The sequence below is a fragment of the Scyliorhinus canicula genome, chromosome 3 (genome assembly GCF_902713615.1).
Source record: "Scyliorhinus canicula chromosome 3, sScyCan1.1, whole genome shotgun sequence".
Classification (NCBI taxonomy): domain Eukaryota; kingdom Metazoa; phylum Chordata; class Chondrichthyes; order Carcharhiniformes; family Scyliorhinidae; genus Scyliorhinus; species Scyliorhinus canicula.
In genome coordinates this window covers 75,738,778-75,757,807 of record NC_052148.1, presented here as the reverse complement: position 1 = coordinate 75,757,807, position 19,030 = coordinate 75,738,778, and the positions used below count along the sequence as shown (strand labels likewise).

At 46.4% G+C, this 19,030-nt stretch overlaps 1 protein-coding gene across 3 annotated transcripts in view; it reads left to right on the top strand.

Annotated features, from left to right (window-relative positions):
* LOC119962749 (probable E3 ubiquitin-protein ligase HERC1) overlaps positions 1-19,030 on the top strand; it is a 594,360-nt gene that overhangs the window by 554,921 nt on the left and 20,409 nt on the right. For all 3 annotated transcript variants that reach the window (XM_038790765.1, XM_038790766.1, XM_038790764.1), the window contains exons 75-78: positions 84-160; positions 1,999-2,251; positions 5,578-5,730; positions 7,266-7,571. In XM_038790765.1, coding sequence (XP_038646693.1) covers positions 84-160; positions 1,999-2,251; positions 5,578-5,730; positions 7,266-7,571 — 789 coding nt within the window. The remainder of the gene's footprint in view (positions 1-83; positions 161-1,998; positions 2,252-5,577; positions 5,731-7,265; positions 7,572-19,030) is intronic.

Below are 19,030 nucleotides of genomic sequence, written 5' to 3'. Positions count from 1 at the left end.
TAAATGGTTAAGGGAATATGTTCTGGGAAGAACTATAATTTCTATTGCAAACAACTTAATTTTCAACCTATTTTGTTTTCCAGGAATTGGAAACAGCAGTGGTCGATCTATTGATTGCAACACCAAATGGCACGGCTGAAGTTGGTAGCAATAGAGACAGGTGAAACACATGCTATATTTTATGAAAGAAAAAGATTGCCTATTATATATACATGGTAACTCCTGTCGGGAAACATGTCAGTTAGTTTTTCAATAACAAGTCCCCAGAGATAAATATGATTTAATGACCAAATGATTGTTACTTTTATTCATTCATGGGATGTGGGCATTTCTGACAAGGTCTACATTAATTGTACATTCCTAAAGTTCCCTTGGGATGATAGTGCCTTGAACAGCTGCTCTCCATGGGGTATAGGTACATCCACATTAGTGTAGCTAGAAGGTTTCAAAATGTTGATCCAGCAATTAGAAAGGGGCAATTTGTTTCCAAATTAGGATGGTGTGTGACTTAGAGGACTGTGCAGATAGTGATATTCCCGTGAGCCTGCTGCCCTTGTTCATTTAGGCAATAGAGGTTGCAGGTTTGGAAGATGCTGTTGAAGAAGCCCTATTGATTTGCTGAATTACATCTTGTCTATGGTATATATTGCTGCCACTGTGTACTGGTGGTGGAGGACGTGAGGGTGGTGGATGAGGTACCAGACAAATGGTCTGTTTTGCTGTGGATATTGTCAAGCATCTTGAGTGTCATTGGAACTGCACTCATCCAGACAAGTGGAGAGCATTCTGTCACACTCCTGACCTATGCATTCTAAATGGCTGAAAGGCTTTGGGGAGTTGGAAGGTGGAATATCCACCCCCAGAATACCTAGTTATTGTAGCCACAGTATTTATATGGCTGGTCCAGTTACGTTTCTGGTCAATGATGACCCCGAGATGTTGATAATGCTGGGTGCTGGGGAGGGGTCATCAATAGTAATGCATTTGAATGTCATGCTAAGGCCTCTCATTGAAAATGGTCATTGTCTGACTTATGTAGTGTGAATGTTACTTGCCATGTATCAAGCCAAGCTTGAGTGTTGTCCAGGTTTTGCTGTACGTAGGCATGGATTGCTTTGTTATCTGAGGAGTTGTGAATGGAACTAAACAGTGAGCAATTTTCATAGAACATCCCTACTTCTGACATTATAATGGAGGGAAGTTTATTGATGAAGCAGCTGACAATGGCTGGGTCTCAGACATTGCCATGAAGAAATCTGCAGTGATGTCCCGGAGCTGAAAAGATTATCCATTTTCCTTTTTACGAGGGATGATGGAAGCCAGTAGAGTTTCTTCCAATTCTCATTGACTTTGATTTTACGAGGTCTCCTTGACATCGTTAAATGTTACTTTGATGTCAGAAGCAATCATTCTCACCGCAACTCTGGAATTTAGCTCTTTCATCCATGTTTTAAGAAAGGCAAGCAACACGGCCTGGAGCGAAGTGTTCCTGGCGGAACCCAAACTAAGCACTGGTGAACAGGTTTTTGTGAAAAATAAGTTTTTTAATGATATTGGTTGAAGGGTATATATCAGCCTAAACACTGGACGATCTTCTTCCTTATCTTTGAATTGTCCAGTGTTACTTCTGCCTCAGGCTGGATGTAGGGCCTAGGTTTTGTATCTAATCTATAAAACAATAGCTTCAACTGTACCATATGCTTAAGTTATGGAATGAGGCTTAACTCCACAAACCTCTGATGGAAAGAAGTGTGCGCCCACCAAAGTTGGTAAAACTTGACCTTACGATGATGTGTAAAGAAGACACAAATCCAAAAAATGAGGAGAATCTCAGACAAGTAAACTCGTATTTATCTTGGGACTTAGCTTGATGCCATAAAAAGCAGATCACATATCTGCTTTGTGACATGGTGGCCATTAAATGGCATATGGTTCTAGGAAACTAAAGGTATTGAGCGTTCAAATTCCCAAATTAAACCCCTCTACGTTTTCTTCCAGGTTCTTACTTAACCCATCGGCATGTACTGCTGAGCATCTCCAGCAGTTGAAGTTTTTGGGAATCCTGATGGCTGTGGCTATTCGGACCAAGAAACCGTTAGACCTACACCTAGCACCATTTGTGTGGAAACAGCTTTGCTCAATCCCACTCACTTCTGAAGATTTGGAGGAGGTTGACTTGCTTTACGTTCGGAACTTGTACGGAATCTTGAATTTGGACAATAGTGGGATAACAGAGGAGAACTTCCTAGAGGTAAGAGATGAGCCCAAGTTTCTAGCTAAATTTATAATTTCCTTTATCACAGGACTGATTTGCGTTAGGATATTTAATCCATTGAAATAGAAGGCAAAAAGCTGAAATGAATGGATCCAGGTTGTATGTGAGCACTCTGTATAGCAGAATAATGGACATAGACCGTTGACTCCAAATTTCTAGTCTCACCTTGAAACACTAACCAGTGGTAGATTATTCCCCACAACGAAGAACATGAGAGAGCATGTGCTTTGTTTGTTATCAGGTTAGTTACAAAGTAGTATTGAAAGAAACTTGGACACATGTCGCCAGCCTGCCCTCCTCTTCTATGGAATAGTGCATCGCATGGATACTTAAACTTCAGAGTGCTGATTTCTGAATTATTTTCTGGTTTCTTTGTCATTATATAGAATTATAGAATTTACAGTACAGAAGGAGGCCATTCGGCCCATCGAGTCTGCACCGGCTCCTGGAAAGAGCCCCTACCCAAGGTTAACACCTCCACCCTATCCCCATAACCCAGTAACCCCACCCAACACTAAGGGCAATTTTGGACACTAAGGGCAATTTTGGACACTAAGGGCAATTTATCATGGCCAATCCACCTAACCTGCACATCTTTGGACTGTGGGAGGAAACCGGAGCACCCGGAGGAAACCCACGCACACACGGGGAGGATGTGCAGACTCCACACAGACAGTGACCCAAGCTGGAATCGAACCTGGGACCCTGGAGCTATGAAGCGATTGTGCTATCCACAATGCTACCGTGCTGCCGAGCGGATCAAGAGTGATTTGGCATGGAAGGGAGGAGAGGGCAAATGGCCCATCATACCAATGACAGCTCTTTGAAGGAACAATCTAAATAGTCCCTTTTGTGTCCCCTTTATCCAAAGCCCTTGAGATGATTCCCCTTCAAATATTTATGCAGTTACCCTTCTGTCTGGAAAATATTTTTCCTCAGCTCAGGCTCTTTTACCATCCATAAAGTTCAGTCCTGCTCCAATCACGTCTAACCTGCGCACATCATGTTTAGACATGAGTAAAGGCAGTTGCTAATATGGGCAGCAGCTTCTACAAATAATGCATCCACAAATTGCGACCTCCCCCATTTCTAAGGAGAGATTCATTGACAATGGCGCCAGACCAAAGAGAGTAGTAATGGCACAAAAAAATGAAAGATGCGTCTAAAGGAATTGTGAATGGCAGAATCTTTAGTCGTGGCCGTTGACTAATAAAGAAAATGAACTAAAAGAAACAAAGAGACAAACCAGCAAAGTAAAGAAAAACAAAATGGGGGAAGAGGTTACAATCTAACAGTATTGTGTCCAGAAGACTGTAGAGAGCTGAGTCAAACAATGAGGTGCCTTTCCTTGATTTTGCCTTGAGTATCATTGATGCACTTCCACAAGCCATTGATACAGAGATGCAGCAAGGCGGAGAATTAAAATGACAGGCCAGAAGCTCAGGGTCAGGCTTTCAGACTGCTTGGAGGTTTTCCGCAAAGCAGTCACCCAGTCTGCATTTGATAACCCTGACGTAGAAGAGACATAACATGAGCAGTGATACAGTATACTAAATTTAAAGAAGAACATCCTTGTTTCAAAATTTTTTTCTTTACTGGTTTGTTTGTTTCTTTGTCTATGGTTTTTCTCTTTTGAGTTATTGAAAATCCTGCCTCTAGGTGCATCTTTTGTTTCTTTACTTGTCTTATTATCACTCCCTTCGGCCTTGGACCATCTACAGTTTTTTTATTTGATCTCTCCTCAAACTTGTTCTTTCATGGGCTTTGAGCATCACTGGCTAGGCCAGCACTAATTGCCTTGAACTGACTGGCTTGCAAGGTCATTTCAGAGCAGTTAAGTGCCAAACACTGCGGATCTGAAGTCACATGTTGGCCAAACCAGATAAACCTGGCAGATTTCCTTCCCTAAAGGGCATCAGTGAACTAAATGGCTTTTACATTAATTGATGATAGTTAGTTCCATGGTCACCATTAGTGAGACTAGTTTTCAATTCTAGATTTCATTAATTGAATTTAAATTCCACCAGCTGCCGAGGTGGGATTCGAACCCATGTCCCCAGAACATTAGCCTGGGCCTCTGGATTAATAGCCCAATAACATTATTAATACCGTCACTAATTTAATCACAGTGGCCGGACGCTCAACTTTCTTCACACTTAATTCCTTTAGCAAGCTAGGATAGATCCCACACATACTAGGTGACTTTTCTACAGCACTACCAATTATTTTAGGTACCTCCTCTCTGAATTCTAACTTATTCAATGTCTCTTCTATCGCCTCCTTTACTAAAATGTTGATATTGACCTTTTCTTATAAAAACATGCAAAGTTTAATACCACGGCCATACCCTCCACCTCCACAAGAAGATCATCCTTTGGTTCCTAATTGGGCCCTGTCTTTCCTTTATGGGCCATTTACTATTTATATCTTTACATTTATGTTGCTCACTGACCTATTAGAACATAGAACAGTACAGCACAGAACAGGCCCTTCGGCCCTCGATGTTGTGCCGAGCAATGATCACCCTACCCAAACCCACGTATCCACCCTATACCCGTAACCCAACCCCTTAACCTTACTTTTTAGGACACTACGGGCAATTTAGCATGGCCAATCCACCTAACCCGCACATCTTTGGACTGTGGGAGGAAACCGGAGCACCCGGAGGAAACCCACGCAGACACGGGGAGGACGTGCAGACTCCACACAGACAGTGACCCAGCCGGGAATCGAACCTGGGACCCCGGAGCTGTAAAGCATTTATGCTAACCACCATGCTACCGCGCTGCCCCATTCTTTTTCTTTTATATAGAATATTCTTTTATATTCTTTTTGTCCCTCTTTTCTTTTTCAGTTTTCGTCTGTACTTTCTCTTCAACTTAATTCTCTGCCATTTTACTATTTGTATATTTACAAAGACTTTTGGGCTCCCATTTATGTTGCCCACTGGCCTATTCTTATATATTTTCTTTGTCCCTCTTTTCTTTTTCAGTTTTCCTCTGTACTTTCTCTCTTCAACTTAATTCTCTACTGAATTATGAACCTGTCACTTATCATAAGCTGTCTTTGCTGTTTCATTTTAATCTCTACATATTTAGCCATGGAGGGAACTCTAGCTTTTAATGCCCAAATGAATTTTATGTTATTTTATGCAGTTTAGCTCACATTATCTATACATTACTCATCAGCAAAAATAACTTGAGTCTTAGTGCCTAAAACAAAGTTCAGCAATTGTTCAGTGCCGTTAGGATGAATATTGTGATCACTTTTTCTAATGTTATTTGGCTTCAATTATTTTATAGATGATTCCTTTGGATTCATTTGTTGGTCAGAGTGCAAATGGTAAGGTTGTTCCAATAATTCCTGGAGGAAGTAGTATACCTTTGACTTTTGGAAACAGGAAGGAGTATGTAGAGAGAACGATTGAATATAGATTACATGAACTGGATCAACAGGTGAGCATCAAAACCCTTTCAAAATGTTTTGATTTCTGTGTGAAGCTGTAAATAATGAATTTAATTATGCTCCTATTTCTCTCAAAATGATCTCTTTGATCTTCATCTCTGCATTCACCAAATCCTTGATAATGCAAAAGGCTACCCGATGGTCTATTTTTTAAAAAGCCATGGGGATTAGGAGGCTCTAAGGCTTGAACCCAAATTTAAAATGAGTTAACTGGTTAACAGTCTAGGCAATGCAACTAGATTGCCTAGCTAGCTGTATCTGATCACAGACTAGTCTATGAATGATCAGCAGGAACAGATTAAACTCATTATTTCGCAGAATTCACCACCCTCTTGAGTAGCTTTCTGGTGCAGTCACTTGAATGAAAATAGAGATGCAATAGCTTGAAGTCACTGTAAACACTCAATTATATATCAACAACTATTAGAACCAGACAAGAGAGAGGACACTTAAAAAGAAGTGAGCTTGCTTGGATGAGTAGTTATATTCACACTGAATAAATTTTTTGCAATACTGTCCAGAATCCCTGGTTTGTATATATATTTAGAACGTCTCGGGCGCGATTCTCCGCTGCCCACGATGGGTCGGAGAATAGCGGGAGGGCCTTCCCTACATTTTTCCCACCCTCCCGCTATTCTCCCCCCCCCCCCCCCCCACAGCCGCCCCATGACACGAATCGCTGCTCGCCGTTTTTTACGGCGAACAGTGATTCTCCCCTGGCCGATGGGCCAAGTTCCCAGGCCTTTACGGCCGTTTTCAAGAACGCAATCACACCTGCTCTCACCGTTCGTGAAAACGGCCGCAAAGTGCCGTCCCGGACAAACATGGCACCGATTGGCACGGCCGCACCACGGCCGTGGCAAGGGTGGCATGGGCCCGCGATCGGTGCCCACCGATCGCGGGCAGCGGGTCCGATACCCGCGCACTATTTGTTCCTCGACGGTCGCTAAGCCCGCGGGGCCGCGCTGCTAGCCCCGCCCGGGGGGAGAATTGGGTCCCGGGAGGGGGCGCGGAGGCTGCCGTGAAACACGGGCAGTTTCACGGCAGCCTTTACGACTCGCCGCATTTGCGGAGAATCGCGCCCCTCATTTTAAGGAAGTATTATCATCAAATATAGTGGGAGAGTCAAATTGAATCTTCTTGTGGCTTTCAGTCATAGTTGTCAGCAATTCAAATCTTAACATTCAGTTAATAACTACTATTTGAAATTAAAATAAAAACACTGGAGATACTCAATGGGTCTGACAACACCTGTGGTGAGAAAAAAAACAAAGTGAACGAAAACATTTATTTTGTTCAGCTGAAACATGCGCAATGTGTGTACATGTTCTTCCTGTCTGCAAAGACCAGGGCCTTGTGTGTTAATCTGCGTAGCTTCCAATATACGCACGTGAACAGGTAACATGTATTACATAATTTTTAAAAATAGATACTTAGCAATATACTAACCATGGCTCATTTGCCAAGAAAGCATCCCAGTAACAAATGAAATCCCAATCAACATGTGGTATTTGTTCATTTTCAGGTAGCAGCAATCAGACAAGGGATGTCAGCTATTGTCCCTGTACCTCTACTGTCTCTACTCACAGAAAAACAGCTTGAACAGCTCGTGTGTGGGATGCCGGAAGTGAATGTAGATACTTTGAAGAAAGTTGTACGTTACCGTGACATTGTCGAAAACCATCAACTGCTCAGTTGGCTGTGGCAAACGTTGCAAGAGTTTTCTAATGAAGAGCGGGTGCTATTTCTTCGCTTTGTCTCTGGCCGCTCCAGGCTACCAGCCAACCCTGCAGATATCACACAGAAATTTCAGATTATTAAAGTGGATAGGGTAGGTATTCTGCATTGAGAAACTACAGTGATGACTTCATATGCTTGTCTTTTAACTAAATCTTGTATATTTGAAGGCCAATAGAATTTGATACTCAGATTTGCCTACAGTATTTACCTGGGAAACAATTATCTTTGTGCCCTGAGCCTTACCCAAAGAAATCCATGTATGTCTAGGGTCAATATCGCAAAGTTTGTGAGCACTAATATTATTTCCTTTACGTTGGCTTGCATTTGCTAAAACATTTTCTTTCTGTTCTCTTGCCCTCCTATCAGCTGTTCCTATTGACTGTTTATTCTCCTCCACTCTCTCACTGCTATGACATTATAGTGATAACTACTAGTTTAGCTGCTGCTATTGATTACAATCATATTTCCCAGGACCTGTCCTGCAGGCTATCTCTGATTTTGTGAGAATCTGAACTGAAGTGATAAAAAATACTCACATGGTGAAGGAACAAAGCCCATTTCTATTCCAGTAGCTGTTACTGTCTGCTAGTGCTCTACTTCTGCAGCATCGGTACATTTATATCTTGTGCTCGAACTCCAATTTGGTCCGTATTAAGATTGATGGTAACTTGGAACGGAATGCGCCGTTAATGATTACCAACTGCAATGAAAATGCAATATTCCAATACAGTTTCTGAAACTATGCATTTATTGATTTAAAATGGCAGCTTGGTGAAAAATCAACAATGATCTACATAACTGGAGGTTAATAGGATCTAAAAGAGCTTCAAGCTATTTTGACCATTATCAGAAATATTTACTGTAGCTATACCATTGTTCAATATGGAGCGAAATGTGAAGAGATTTCCACTTGTGAAGGGATTGGGAATGAGAAGGCACAGAATTAGAATAATTGGCAAAAGAGGCAAAAGCAATATGAGAAAATATTTTTTTACGCAATAAGTTTTTAAGATCTGGAATGCACAGTCTGAAAGTGTGGTGGAGACAGGTTCAATCAAAACATTTCATTGAGCGTTGAAATAAAGCTAGTGCTGACGTTATTACAAAAGGCAATCTTTTGTAGCGGAATCGGCTTTTATGAGCAATAGTGGTGAGCAGGTCTTGAGATTCAGCTGCCACATTCATTTTTTTAAAATATTTTATTCAAGGCATTTTCATGCAAACAAAGAAAAGCAGAATAACCAAACAACATTATAAACAACCAACACTCACTCCCATGATACCGCCCCCTTCTCTCCCATCCCGCCTTCCCCATTTTAACACCATTAGCCCACCCATTCCCACCTCCCCCCACCACTGACCCCTCAATCCTCCTTAAAGAAATCAATGAATGGCTTCAACCTTCAAGTGACCCATCCACCAACCCCCTCAAAACGAACCTAGCCTTCTCCAGCCTCAGGGGTTTCGCCAAGTCGTTCACCCACATTCTCGCTTTCAGCGGCACTGAGTCCAGCCACCCGAGCAAAATGCATCTCCCGATTATCAGGGAGGCCCTGGACTCCCAGATCTTCTGATATCCGAATACTGCCTCCTCTGGACTCCGGGCCACTTCCACTCCCCGCACCTCGGACATTATGTCCAAACCCCTGCCAGAACCCCTTCAACCTTGGACACGCCCAGAACATGTGAAAGTGATTTTCAGGCCTCCCCGCACACCGCCCACGCCTGTCCTCCATCCCATCAAAGAACTCCCTCCTCCTTGCTACTGTCATATGTGCCCGATGTATTACCTTAAACTGGATGAGGCTTCGCCTCGCACACGGCGAGGACACATTCACTCTCTGCAGGGCCTCTGCTCGCGTCTCGGCCCTACCTCCCCTCCCAGCTCCTCCTCTCACTTACATTTTATATCCCCCACCAGCCATCAACTGTTTGAATAACTCTGACGCCTTCCTCTCCCCTATCTTGTCCCTTGACAGCATCTTGTGTCTTCCAACGACAACCCAGGAAAGGGTAGCACCTCTCTCCTTACAAAATCCAGGACCTGCAAGTACCTAAAACCATTCCACCTGGGCAGCTCATACTTTTCTTCAAGGTCCTCCAACTTCGTACATTTGCCCTCTATGTGCAGATTGCCAAATCGATCATTCCCTGCTTGATGCCACCCCCAAAACCTCACATTCAACATTCCCCCATTCCCCACAACGCCCCCACCACCGGCGGAAACCTATGGTTATTGCAGATCGTTGTCCAGACTGAGGCACCCTCCAGCCCCAAGTGCTACCTCCACTGCCCCCACACCCTTATGGCCGGCACCATCACTGAGCTCACGAAGTTCCTGGCCGGCAAGAATGGCAGAGGTGCTGACAACAAAGCCCCCAAACCCGTTCCCCTACACAATGCTGCTTCCATCCGGTCCCATACCGACCCCTCCCCCACGACCCATTTCCTAAGCATTGTGATATTCACTGCCTCGTAGTAGTTCTTCACGTTGGTAGCTCCAGCATCTCTTTCCCCCACGTCCCTCGCCCTGCTCCAGAAAAACTCTCCGAACCCTCCGGACTTTCCCCACCCACACAAGCCCAGAGATCAGCGCATTAACCTTTTTGGGGGGAAAAAAACTTTGGAGAGAAAATTGGAAGGTTCTGGAACACGCGCAGAAACTTGGCAACACCGTCATTTTAACTGTCTGCCTGCCCCGCCAGCTATAGCAGCAGCACATCCCACCTCCTAAAGTCCACTTTCATCAGCTCCACCAGCCACGCCAGGTTCAACTTGTGAAGCTACGCCCAACCCCGAGTCACCTGGATGCCCAAGTATCTAAAGCTTGCCCCCCTCACAACCCTGAGTGGCAGCTCCCGTAACCTCCTCTCCTGCCCTCTCATCTCAATCGGGAACACCTCACTCTTTCCCATATTCAACTTGTACCCGGAAAACTAACCAAACTTTTCCAAAATCACCATAATGTCCCCGATACTACCCAAAAGGTCTGAGATAAAAAATGACAGGTCATCCGCACACAATGAGACCCTACGCTCGACCCCCCCCCCCCCCCTCTCTTCAATCCCTCCCCAGTCCCTCAACACCCAGCCCACCATTGCCAGCAACTTTCTCACCAAGGTGAAGAGCAATGGGGAGAGCGGGCACCGCTGCCTCCTTCCCCCAATGCAGCCCAAAATTTCCCAAACTCATTCAGTTCGTCCACACACTTGCGATCGGCGCCTTGTACAGCAACTGGACCCAATCCACAAAACCCCGTCTGAGCCCGAACTGCCCAACACCTCCAGCAGATACCCCCACACCACCCGATTGAACGCCTTCTCCGCTCCTTCGCCACCACTACCTCCACCTCCTGCCCCTCCGAAGGCATCGTGATTATATTAAGCAGCCTCCTCAGATTCGCCGTCAACTGCTTCCCCTTAAAAACCCCGTTTGGTCTTCGCCTCACCCCTGGGATGTAGTCCTCGATTCGCGAGTCCAACACCTTTGCCAGCAACTTGGCATCTACATTCAGTAACGATATCGGGCAGTACGACCTCCCACATTGCTCCGGATCCTTGTCCTTTTTTAATATTTGGGAGATGGAAGCCTGATTTGATTTGATTTATTGTCACGTACCGAAGTACAGTGAAATGTATTTTTCTGTGGCCGTGGGAATGTACACAGTACGTACATAGTGGACAAGGAGAATAATCAACAGAGAACATTGCGACAATGTCGGGGGATTTATTTACCCCTTCTCCCTTGCTTCATTATATGCCCTCACCAGCATCGGCCCCAGGTCGGCCCCAAATATAAAACTCCGTCCGGCCCCTGCCTGCATTGCCCCCATACAGTCCCAACACCTCCCTCAACCCAATTGGGACCCCAGTCCCTGAATCTGCTCCTCCTCCTCTAACTTGGGAAACTTCAATTCGTCCAAAAAACACCGCATCCCTTCCGAATCGTACAACCTCCTGTAAAATGCCTCAAACACGGCATTCACCCCTCCGGATCCAACACCACTCGACCCTTATCGTCCTTCACTCTGACAATCTCCCTTGCTGCCTTTTGCTTCCTCAGCTAGTGGGCCAGCATCCTGCTTGCCTTCTGCCAGTACTCATACACTGCCTCTCTGGCCCTCCGTAACTGCCCACCGCCTTCCCTGTAGACATTAGCCCAAACTCCATCTGGAACCTCTACAGCTCCTTCAACAGCCATGCCTCCGGGGCCTCCGAATACCTCCTGTACCATTAAAATCTCATTCACCAGCCTTGACATCTCCGCCCGCTCTGCTTTCTCCCTGTGCGCTCAAATTGTGATGCACTCCCCTTGCGCCACCGCCTTGAGTATTTACCACAGCGTGGCGGCGTGACCTCCCCATGTTGATTAGCTCCAAGTACCCCCGAATGGCAGCCCTCACCTACTCGTACACCTCCTCCTCTGCCAACAACCCCACATCCGGTCTCCAGTGCCACAGCTCCCCTCCCCCCACCCCCGAGTACATGGGAGAAGTACGAAAACTACTTTGGCCTCCCCCTCCCAAACCTCCGTGGGTCCACCCCCAACCATGTGCTCCATGAGCCCCTTCAACTCCTCGCCACTCCTTAATAATCTTTATTATTGTCACAAGTAGACTTACATTAACATTGCAATGAAGTTGCTGTGAAAAGCCATAGTTGACACATTCCGGCACCTGTTTGGGTACACTGAGGGAGAATTCAGAATATCCAAATTACCGAACAGCACATCTTTCGGACTTGTGGGAGGAAACCGGAGCACCCGGAGGAAACACACGCAGACACGGGAAGAACGTTCAGACACCCAAGACACAGTCACCCAAGCCGGGAGTCGAACCCGGGACCCCGGTGCTGTGAAACAACAGTGCTAACCACTGTGCTACCATGCCGTATTCATTGACTTAGGACTCAACCTGAGTCCAAGCTCAGTTCTATAGCCGTATTAAAATCCTCCCCCATAATAAACTGATGCGAGTCCTGTTGTGTTATGCTGCTTCGGATAACACAGGCTGCTACTTGATGCAGTCTTAACTAAAGGATGCTCCAAACTCTGAAATTAGCTCAACGTGTTTGTTGAACTATTAACACAGTTCTCAAATGAGTTCGACTCTCTGCTAATCTAACTGTAGTAACTCAGCCTAACTGTACCAGCTTGCTCTAAGCCACGTGCTGGGGTGTGATGCTGCTGATCAATTCTGTCTAACTCTCTAGATGTCTGTCTGTGGAAAGAGAGGAAGGGGTGAGTGCCTCATCCCTTTTATAGTGTTTATGTCATGCCCCTTTGTGGTGATACCACCTCTGAGTGCCATGCCTGCCCATTGGTTGTGTCCTATTCTGAGTGTTCATTGGTTGCATGTTTGCATATCAGGACATCTCCCCCTTTTTTTTAAAGATGTATATACATGTGAATGTGTCTGTCTAATGTGACTGACTGAGGAATACAGAACAGAACAAACAAAACAAATGCTCATAAGTCCAGTCTCTGAGGCTTGCGTCTGATCCTCGTCGACCACCGGAGAGGTGGTGGAGGGGATGACGGTGTCCTGACTGGCGAGTGGGAGGCAAGACTGGTGGCCTCGTGGTTCGAGGTGTCTGGAGGTGGCAATTTGAGATGTGGAAATGGAGGGCAAAGTGATTGTGAGGAAGCAACTTTTTGCAGTGCCCTTCGATTCCTTCGCACAATGCAGCCATCAGTATGACATAGGATCTGGGCGTAGCCTGTCAAACAGTGACAGTTGGAGCAGAACACCCACCATCCGGTATCTTGATCCTGACCGTGTCTGCTGGGGATAGCATGTCCAGGTCGGTGGCATGTGTGTCATAGCCCTGCTTCTGGCTGTCACGACGCTGCTGCATCTTCTGCAACACCGGGAGGTGATCAAGGTTGGGCAGGTGTATGACTGGAAGCGTAGTCCGCAGGTCCCTGTTCATCAGCAGTTGAGCTGGCGACATGCCAGTGGACAAGGGAGTCGCCCGGTACGCAAGTAGTGGAAGGTGTATGTTGGAAGCGGAGTCCGAGGCCTTGCAGATGAACTGCTTAATGATGTGCACCCCTTTTTTAACTGGACTGCGGATAGTACGGACTGGAAGTGACATGCCTGAAATTATAGCTCTTGGCAAACGTGGACCATTCTCGACTGTCGAAGCACGGGCATTGTCGCTCATCGTGGTGTTCGGGATGCCATGCCATGAGAATGTCTCTTTACACGCTTTGAAGACTGTCCGTGAGGTGAGGTCAGGCAGCTTGAGCACCTCGGGATAGTTCAAAAACGAATCGATGATTAAGATATAGTCGCAACCATTCCCGTGGAATAGGTCAATGCCAACCTTGGACCACGGAGAGGTTTCTAGGTCATGTGGTTGGAGCGTGTCCTTGTTCTGCGCTGGTTGGAACCTCTGACAGGTTTCGCAGTTCAGGACCATGTCTGTGATGTCCTGGTTGATGCCCGGCCAGTAGACAGCCTGCCGGACCCTGCGTCTGCACTTTTCGACGCCCAGGTGTCCCTCATGAATCTGTCGCAACACCATTCTCTGGAGACTTAGAGGGATGACGATCCTGTCCAGCTTGAGCTGGATGCTGTCGATCAGCGTCAGGTCGTCCTTGACGTTGTAGAATTGAGGGCATTGCCCTTTCTGCCAGCCATTGCTGAGGTTGTGGATGACTCGCTGCAACAGGGGGTCTTTGGCCGTCTCTTCTCGGATGAGAACGATCTTCTAATCTGTTGCCGAGAGAGTGCTTGCACACAGTTGTGCCTGCAATTCAATGTGCTGGATGATCTCCAGTAGTTCACTGGGTGAGTTGACGGAGCGGGACAGTGCATCGGCGATGATGTGCTTGTTGACAGGCGTGTACGCCAAATTCAAATCATACCTCCGGAGTTTGAGCAGAATTCTCTGCAAACGAGGTGTCATATCGTTCAGGTACTTTTGGATGATGTGGACCATAGGCCTATGATCCGTCTCAACAGTAAATGTTGGCAAGCCGTAGACATAATCATGAAATTTAAGGATTTCGGTGAGAAGACCTAAACGCTCCTTCTCAATCTGCACATATCTGGTCTAAGTGGGTATCATTGCCCGTGATGCGTAGGCTACTGGTACCCAGGATGACGTGTCGTCTCTTTGAAGCAACACCACCCCAATGCCATCCTGACTTGCATCTGTGGATATCTTGGTCTCTCGGTCTGGGTCAAAGAATGCAAGGACGGGTGTAGTGGTGAGCTTGGCTTTCAACTTCAGCCACTCTGTTTGGTGCACCGCCTTCCACTCAAAGGCGGTTGATTTTTTTCACCAGGTTGTGTAGGACTGTGGTGTGTGTGGCCAAATTTGGGATGAACTTGCCAAGGAAATTGACCATTCCCAGGAAGCGCAGTACTGCCTTCTTGTCCTCGGGGACTTTCATTGCCTCGATGGCTTTAATTTTGTCTGTGCGGGCGCGCACCATGTCGCAAAATCTGATCGCCCAGAAACTTCAGCGTGGATGTCCCAAAACAGCACTTGGACCTGTTTAGCTTGAGACCATGTTCATGTATACGCCGGAATACTTTCTTGAGTTGTGACACATGTTCCTCTGGGGTTGTGGACCAAACTATGATATCGTCAACGTAGACACAAACCCCTTCTATTCCCTCCATCATCTTTTCCATGATGCAATGGAAAATCTCTGATGCTGAGATGATGCCAAATGGTATTCGGTTGTAGCAGACTCTGCCAAAAGGCGTGTTGAAGGTGCAGAGCCTTCTGCTGGATTCTTCAAGTTGGATTTGCCAAAATCCTTGGGATGCGTCCAATTTTGTGAAGAAGCGCGCGTGTGCCATCTCACTCGTGATTTCTTCCTTCTTCGGGATGGGGTAATGTTCCCGCATAATGTTTTTGTTTAGATCCTTGGGGTCAATGCAGATGCGTAGGTCCCCCGAAGACTTCTTATGCACCCCATCGAGCTGACCCAGTCGGTTGTTTCAGTGACCTTGGAGATGATGCCTTTTTGTTGTAGACTCGTGAGCTCTGCCTTCAGGCGCTCTCTCTGTGGAGCAGGGACTCGTTGTGGTGCGTGGACCACTGGCTTGGCATCAGGCCTAAATAGAATCTTGTACTCGTATGGCAGCGTGCCCATCCCGCTAAATACGTCTGGGTACTGGGTTACGATGTCGTCCATGCTGGCCTGAAGATCCGAATGGGACGGTGTCGTGGTGTAGACCCTTTGAATGAGGTTCAGTTGCTTGCAGGAATGCGCACCTAGCAGGGACGCCCTGTCTGGTTTAACAATCTTGAAGCGTAAGCTTGCTTGTGTGTGTCGGCTGGACACCAGCAGATGGCAGAACCCCAGTGCCTTGATTACGTTTCCACTGTAGTCCGGGAGTTTGCAGGGAGCTGGAAGGATTGTGGGGGGCTTCTTGATTCTCTTGAAGTCCACCTGCAAAATCAGGTTGGCAGAGACACCTGTGTCCAGTTTGAACTGGATGGGGCAGTGGTTGATCTTCATCACTGCATGCCATTCGTCCTCTGAATCCACAGCCAGGATTGATTGGACTTGCGATGTGTCCGGTGTGGCATATTCGCTCTTCGTAATAATGCCCACTCGATAAGTGTTGTCCAGGTATTCATCATCTGGATCCATCGCACTTCCTGGATCAGAGTCATGCATTCGGTGTTGCACACTTCGGATGTGCCGCTGTCGGAATTGGGAGCACTGGCTCCTGACTGATGGTGCACATCTGCACAGGGCTGCATAGTGGTTTGGTTTCCCACAGTTTAAACAGCGTTTGCCTCTTGCAGGGCAGTTTTTGTTAAAATGGGCAGTGCCGCAGTTCACACACGTCATGAAGCGGCGTCATGGCTCTCAGTGCATCGTTGCGCATGCGCGGTGCGTTTGTCAGTTGTCTGCACCTGTGCAGTACTATTTTCGGCCGCTTCGTGTTCCCGATCGCAACAACCCTGTGTTTTTACTCTTTTCCAAAATCTGTCTACCTATCTGCTCCTCTATCTCCCGCTGGCTGTTGGGAGGCCTGTTGTAAACCCTCAACATTGTGACTGCACCCTTCTTATTCCTGATCTCTACCCATATAGCCTCGCTGCCCTCTAAGGTGTCCTCCCGCAGTACAGCTGTGATATTCTCCCGAACCAGTAGCGTAACTCCGCCACCCCTTTTACATCCCCCTTTATCCCGCCTGAAACATCTAAATCCTGGAACGTTTAGCTGCCAATCTTGTCCTTCCCTCAACCAGGTCCCTGTAATGGCAACAACATCATAGTTCCAAGTACTAATCCAAGCTCTAAGTTCATCTGCCTTCCCCGTAATACTTCTTGCATTAAAACATATGCACTTCAGGCCATGTGTTCAGCAACATCTCCCTGTCTGCTCTGCCTCAGCCATACTGGCCCTATTTCCCAGTTCTCCCTCAATGCTTTCACCTTCTGACCTATTGCTCCAGTGCCCACCCCCCTGCCATACTAATTTAAACCCTCCCGTATGACACTAGCAAACCTCGCGGCCAGGATATTTATGCCTCTCCAGTTTAGATGCAACCCATCCTTCCTATGCAGGTCACACCTGCCCCGGAAGAACTCCCAGTGGTCCAGATAATGGAAACCCTCCCTCGTACACCAGCTGTTTAGCCACGTGTTTAGCTGCTCTATCCTCCTGTTTCTAGCCTCACTGGCACATGGCACAGGGAGTAATCCTGAGATTACAACCCTAGAGGTCCTGTCTTTTAACTTTCTGCCTAACTCCCTGAACTCCTGCTGCAGGACCTCATGCCCCTTCCTGCCTATGCCGTTAGTACCAATATGTACAACAACCTCTGCCTGTTTGCCCTCCCCCTTCAGGATGCCCGCTACCTGTTCGGAGACATCCTGCACCAGGGAGGCAATGGACCATCCTGGAGTCTCTTTCACGTCCACAGAAGCGCCTATCCCTGACGATAGAATCCCCTATGACTATTGCTCTTTTGCGCTTTGACCCTCCCTGCTGAACATCAGAGCCAGCCGTGGTGCCACTGCTCTGGCTGCTGCTGTTTCCCCCTGACAGTATCCAAAGAGCTATACCTGTTCGAGAGGGGGACAACCTAAGGGGATTCCTGCACGGACTGCCTGCCCTTTCTGGTGGTCACCTATTTCTCTGCCTGCACCTTGGGTGTGACCACATTTATATAACTGCTATCTATGACGCTTTCTGCCACCTGCATGCTCCAACTGCATCCAACTGCTGCTCCAACCAAACCATGCTGTCTGTGAGGAGCCCCAGTTGGGCGCACTTTCTGCAGATGAAGCCATCCGGGACGCTGGAAGCCTCCCGGACCTGCCACATCTCACAGTCAGAGCACTGCACCCCTCTAATTGACATTGTGTCAATTAATTAGTAAATTAAATTTCAAAGTTTAAAAAAAAAGTTACTGTTAACTATATGTTCCCTAGCACTAGATTTCTACTATAAATGTGAAAGCTAAATACAGTACTCTCCGATTTCTGGCTTAGATACCCCTCTAAATTATGATTACATAATTACTTAATTATGTTTAATTAGTTTAACAATGCTTAATTTTTAAATTTAGTGTAGATTCCCAACCAGCCAATCAGGTCACAGCTTTAATGTGATGTCACTTCAGTTTTCTCCCCCGATCGCCCCCCAAACAATTTAAAAAGGTAACAAAAATAAAAATGAATAAAAATCACTTACCTTCCCAGGTTCTCAGATGCTCTCTGGTTCTCTCCCTGCAGATTAAAAGTTACAGGCCAGAAGAAAGAGAGAGAACAAAACAGTAGGGAAAAAAGCACCTTCTCCCACTCTGCACTGAATTACCTCACTGCACCAAATTACCAAGTTCCAAATTCCCACTCTGGATGTGTCTCACTCACTCAGGATGTGTCTCCTTCACTTGCGGAAAGCTGTGGATTTCTTTACCGCAGAGGGTTGTGGAGGCTGGGTTGTTAAATTTGTTCAAGGCTGAGAAAGACAGATTTTTAATCAGTGAGGGAATCAAGAGTTATGGAGATAAGGCAGGAAAGAGCAGTTGAGGATTATATCAGATATTAATGATCTCATTGAATGGCGGAGCAGAATCGATGGACCAGGTGGCCTACTTCTGCTCTTGCGTCATATTGTCTTATGAGTTTAGCAGCAGAAGTCAGGGGAAAACTCTTCACTTGTTGGAGTCATACCTAGCTCATAGGTTTATTTGTTGCTGGGCAATTGTCCCATGCCCAGGACATCAGTGCAGGAGTTCCTTAGGGCAATGTCCAAGGCATAGTTATCTTCAGATGCTTCGTGTGAAACCTTCCATCCATCAGAAGTGGGGGTGATTTCCAAGTGTTCAGTTTCATTCAAAACTCCACCTGATAATGAAGCAAGTGTCCACACGCGAGATCTGCTTGGGAGAAGTATACTGATAGCACAGAACCACTGAACAAATCAAAAGCACTCTAGGTATAGATGGGTGTCATTGTCATCCTTGTCTGCAGCTGATGTTGCCAAGTGGTATCTAATGAATGAAGAAGTTAGGGACCAAGGATTGATCCTTAGAGCACGGTGGACAGAATTATATGTTTGTAGGAA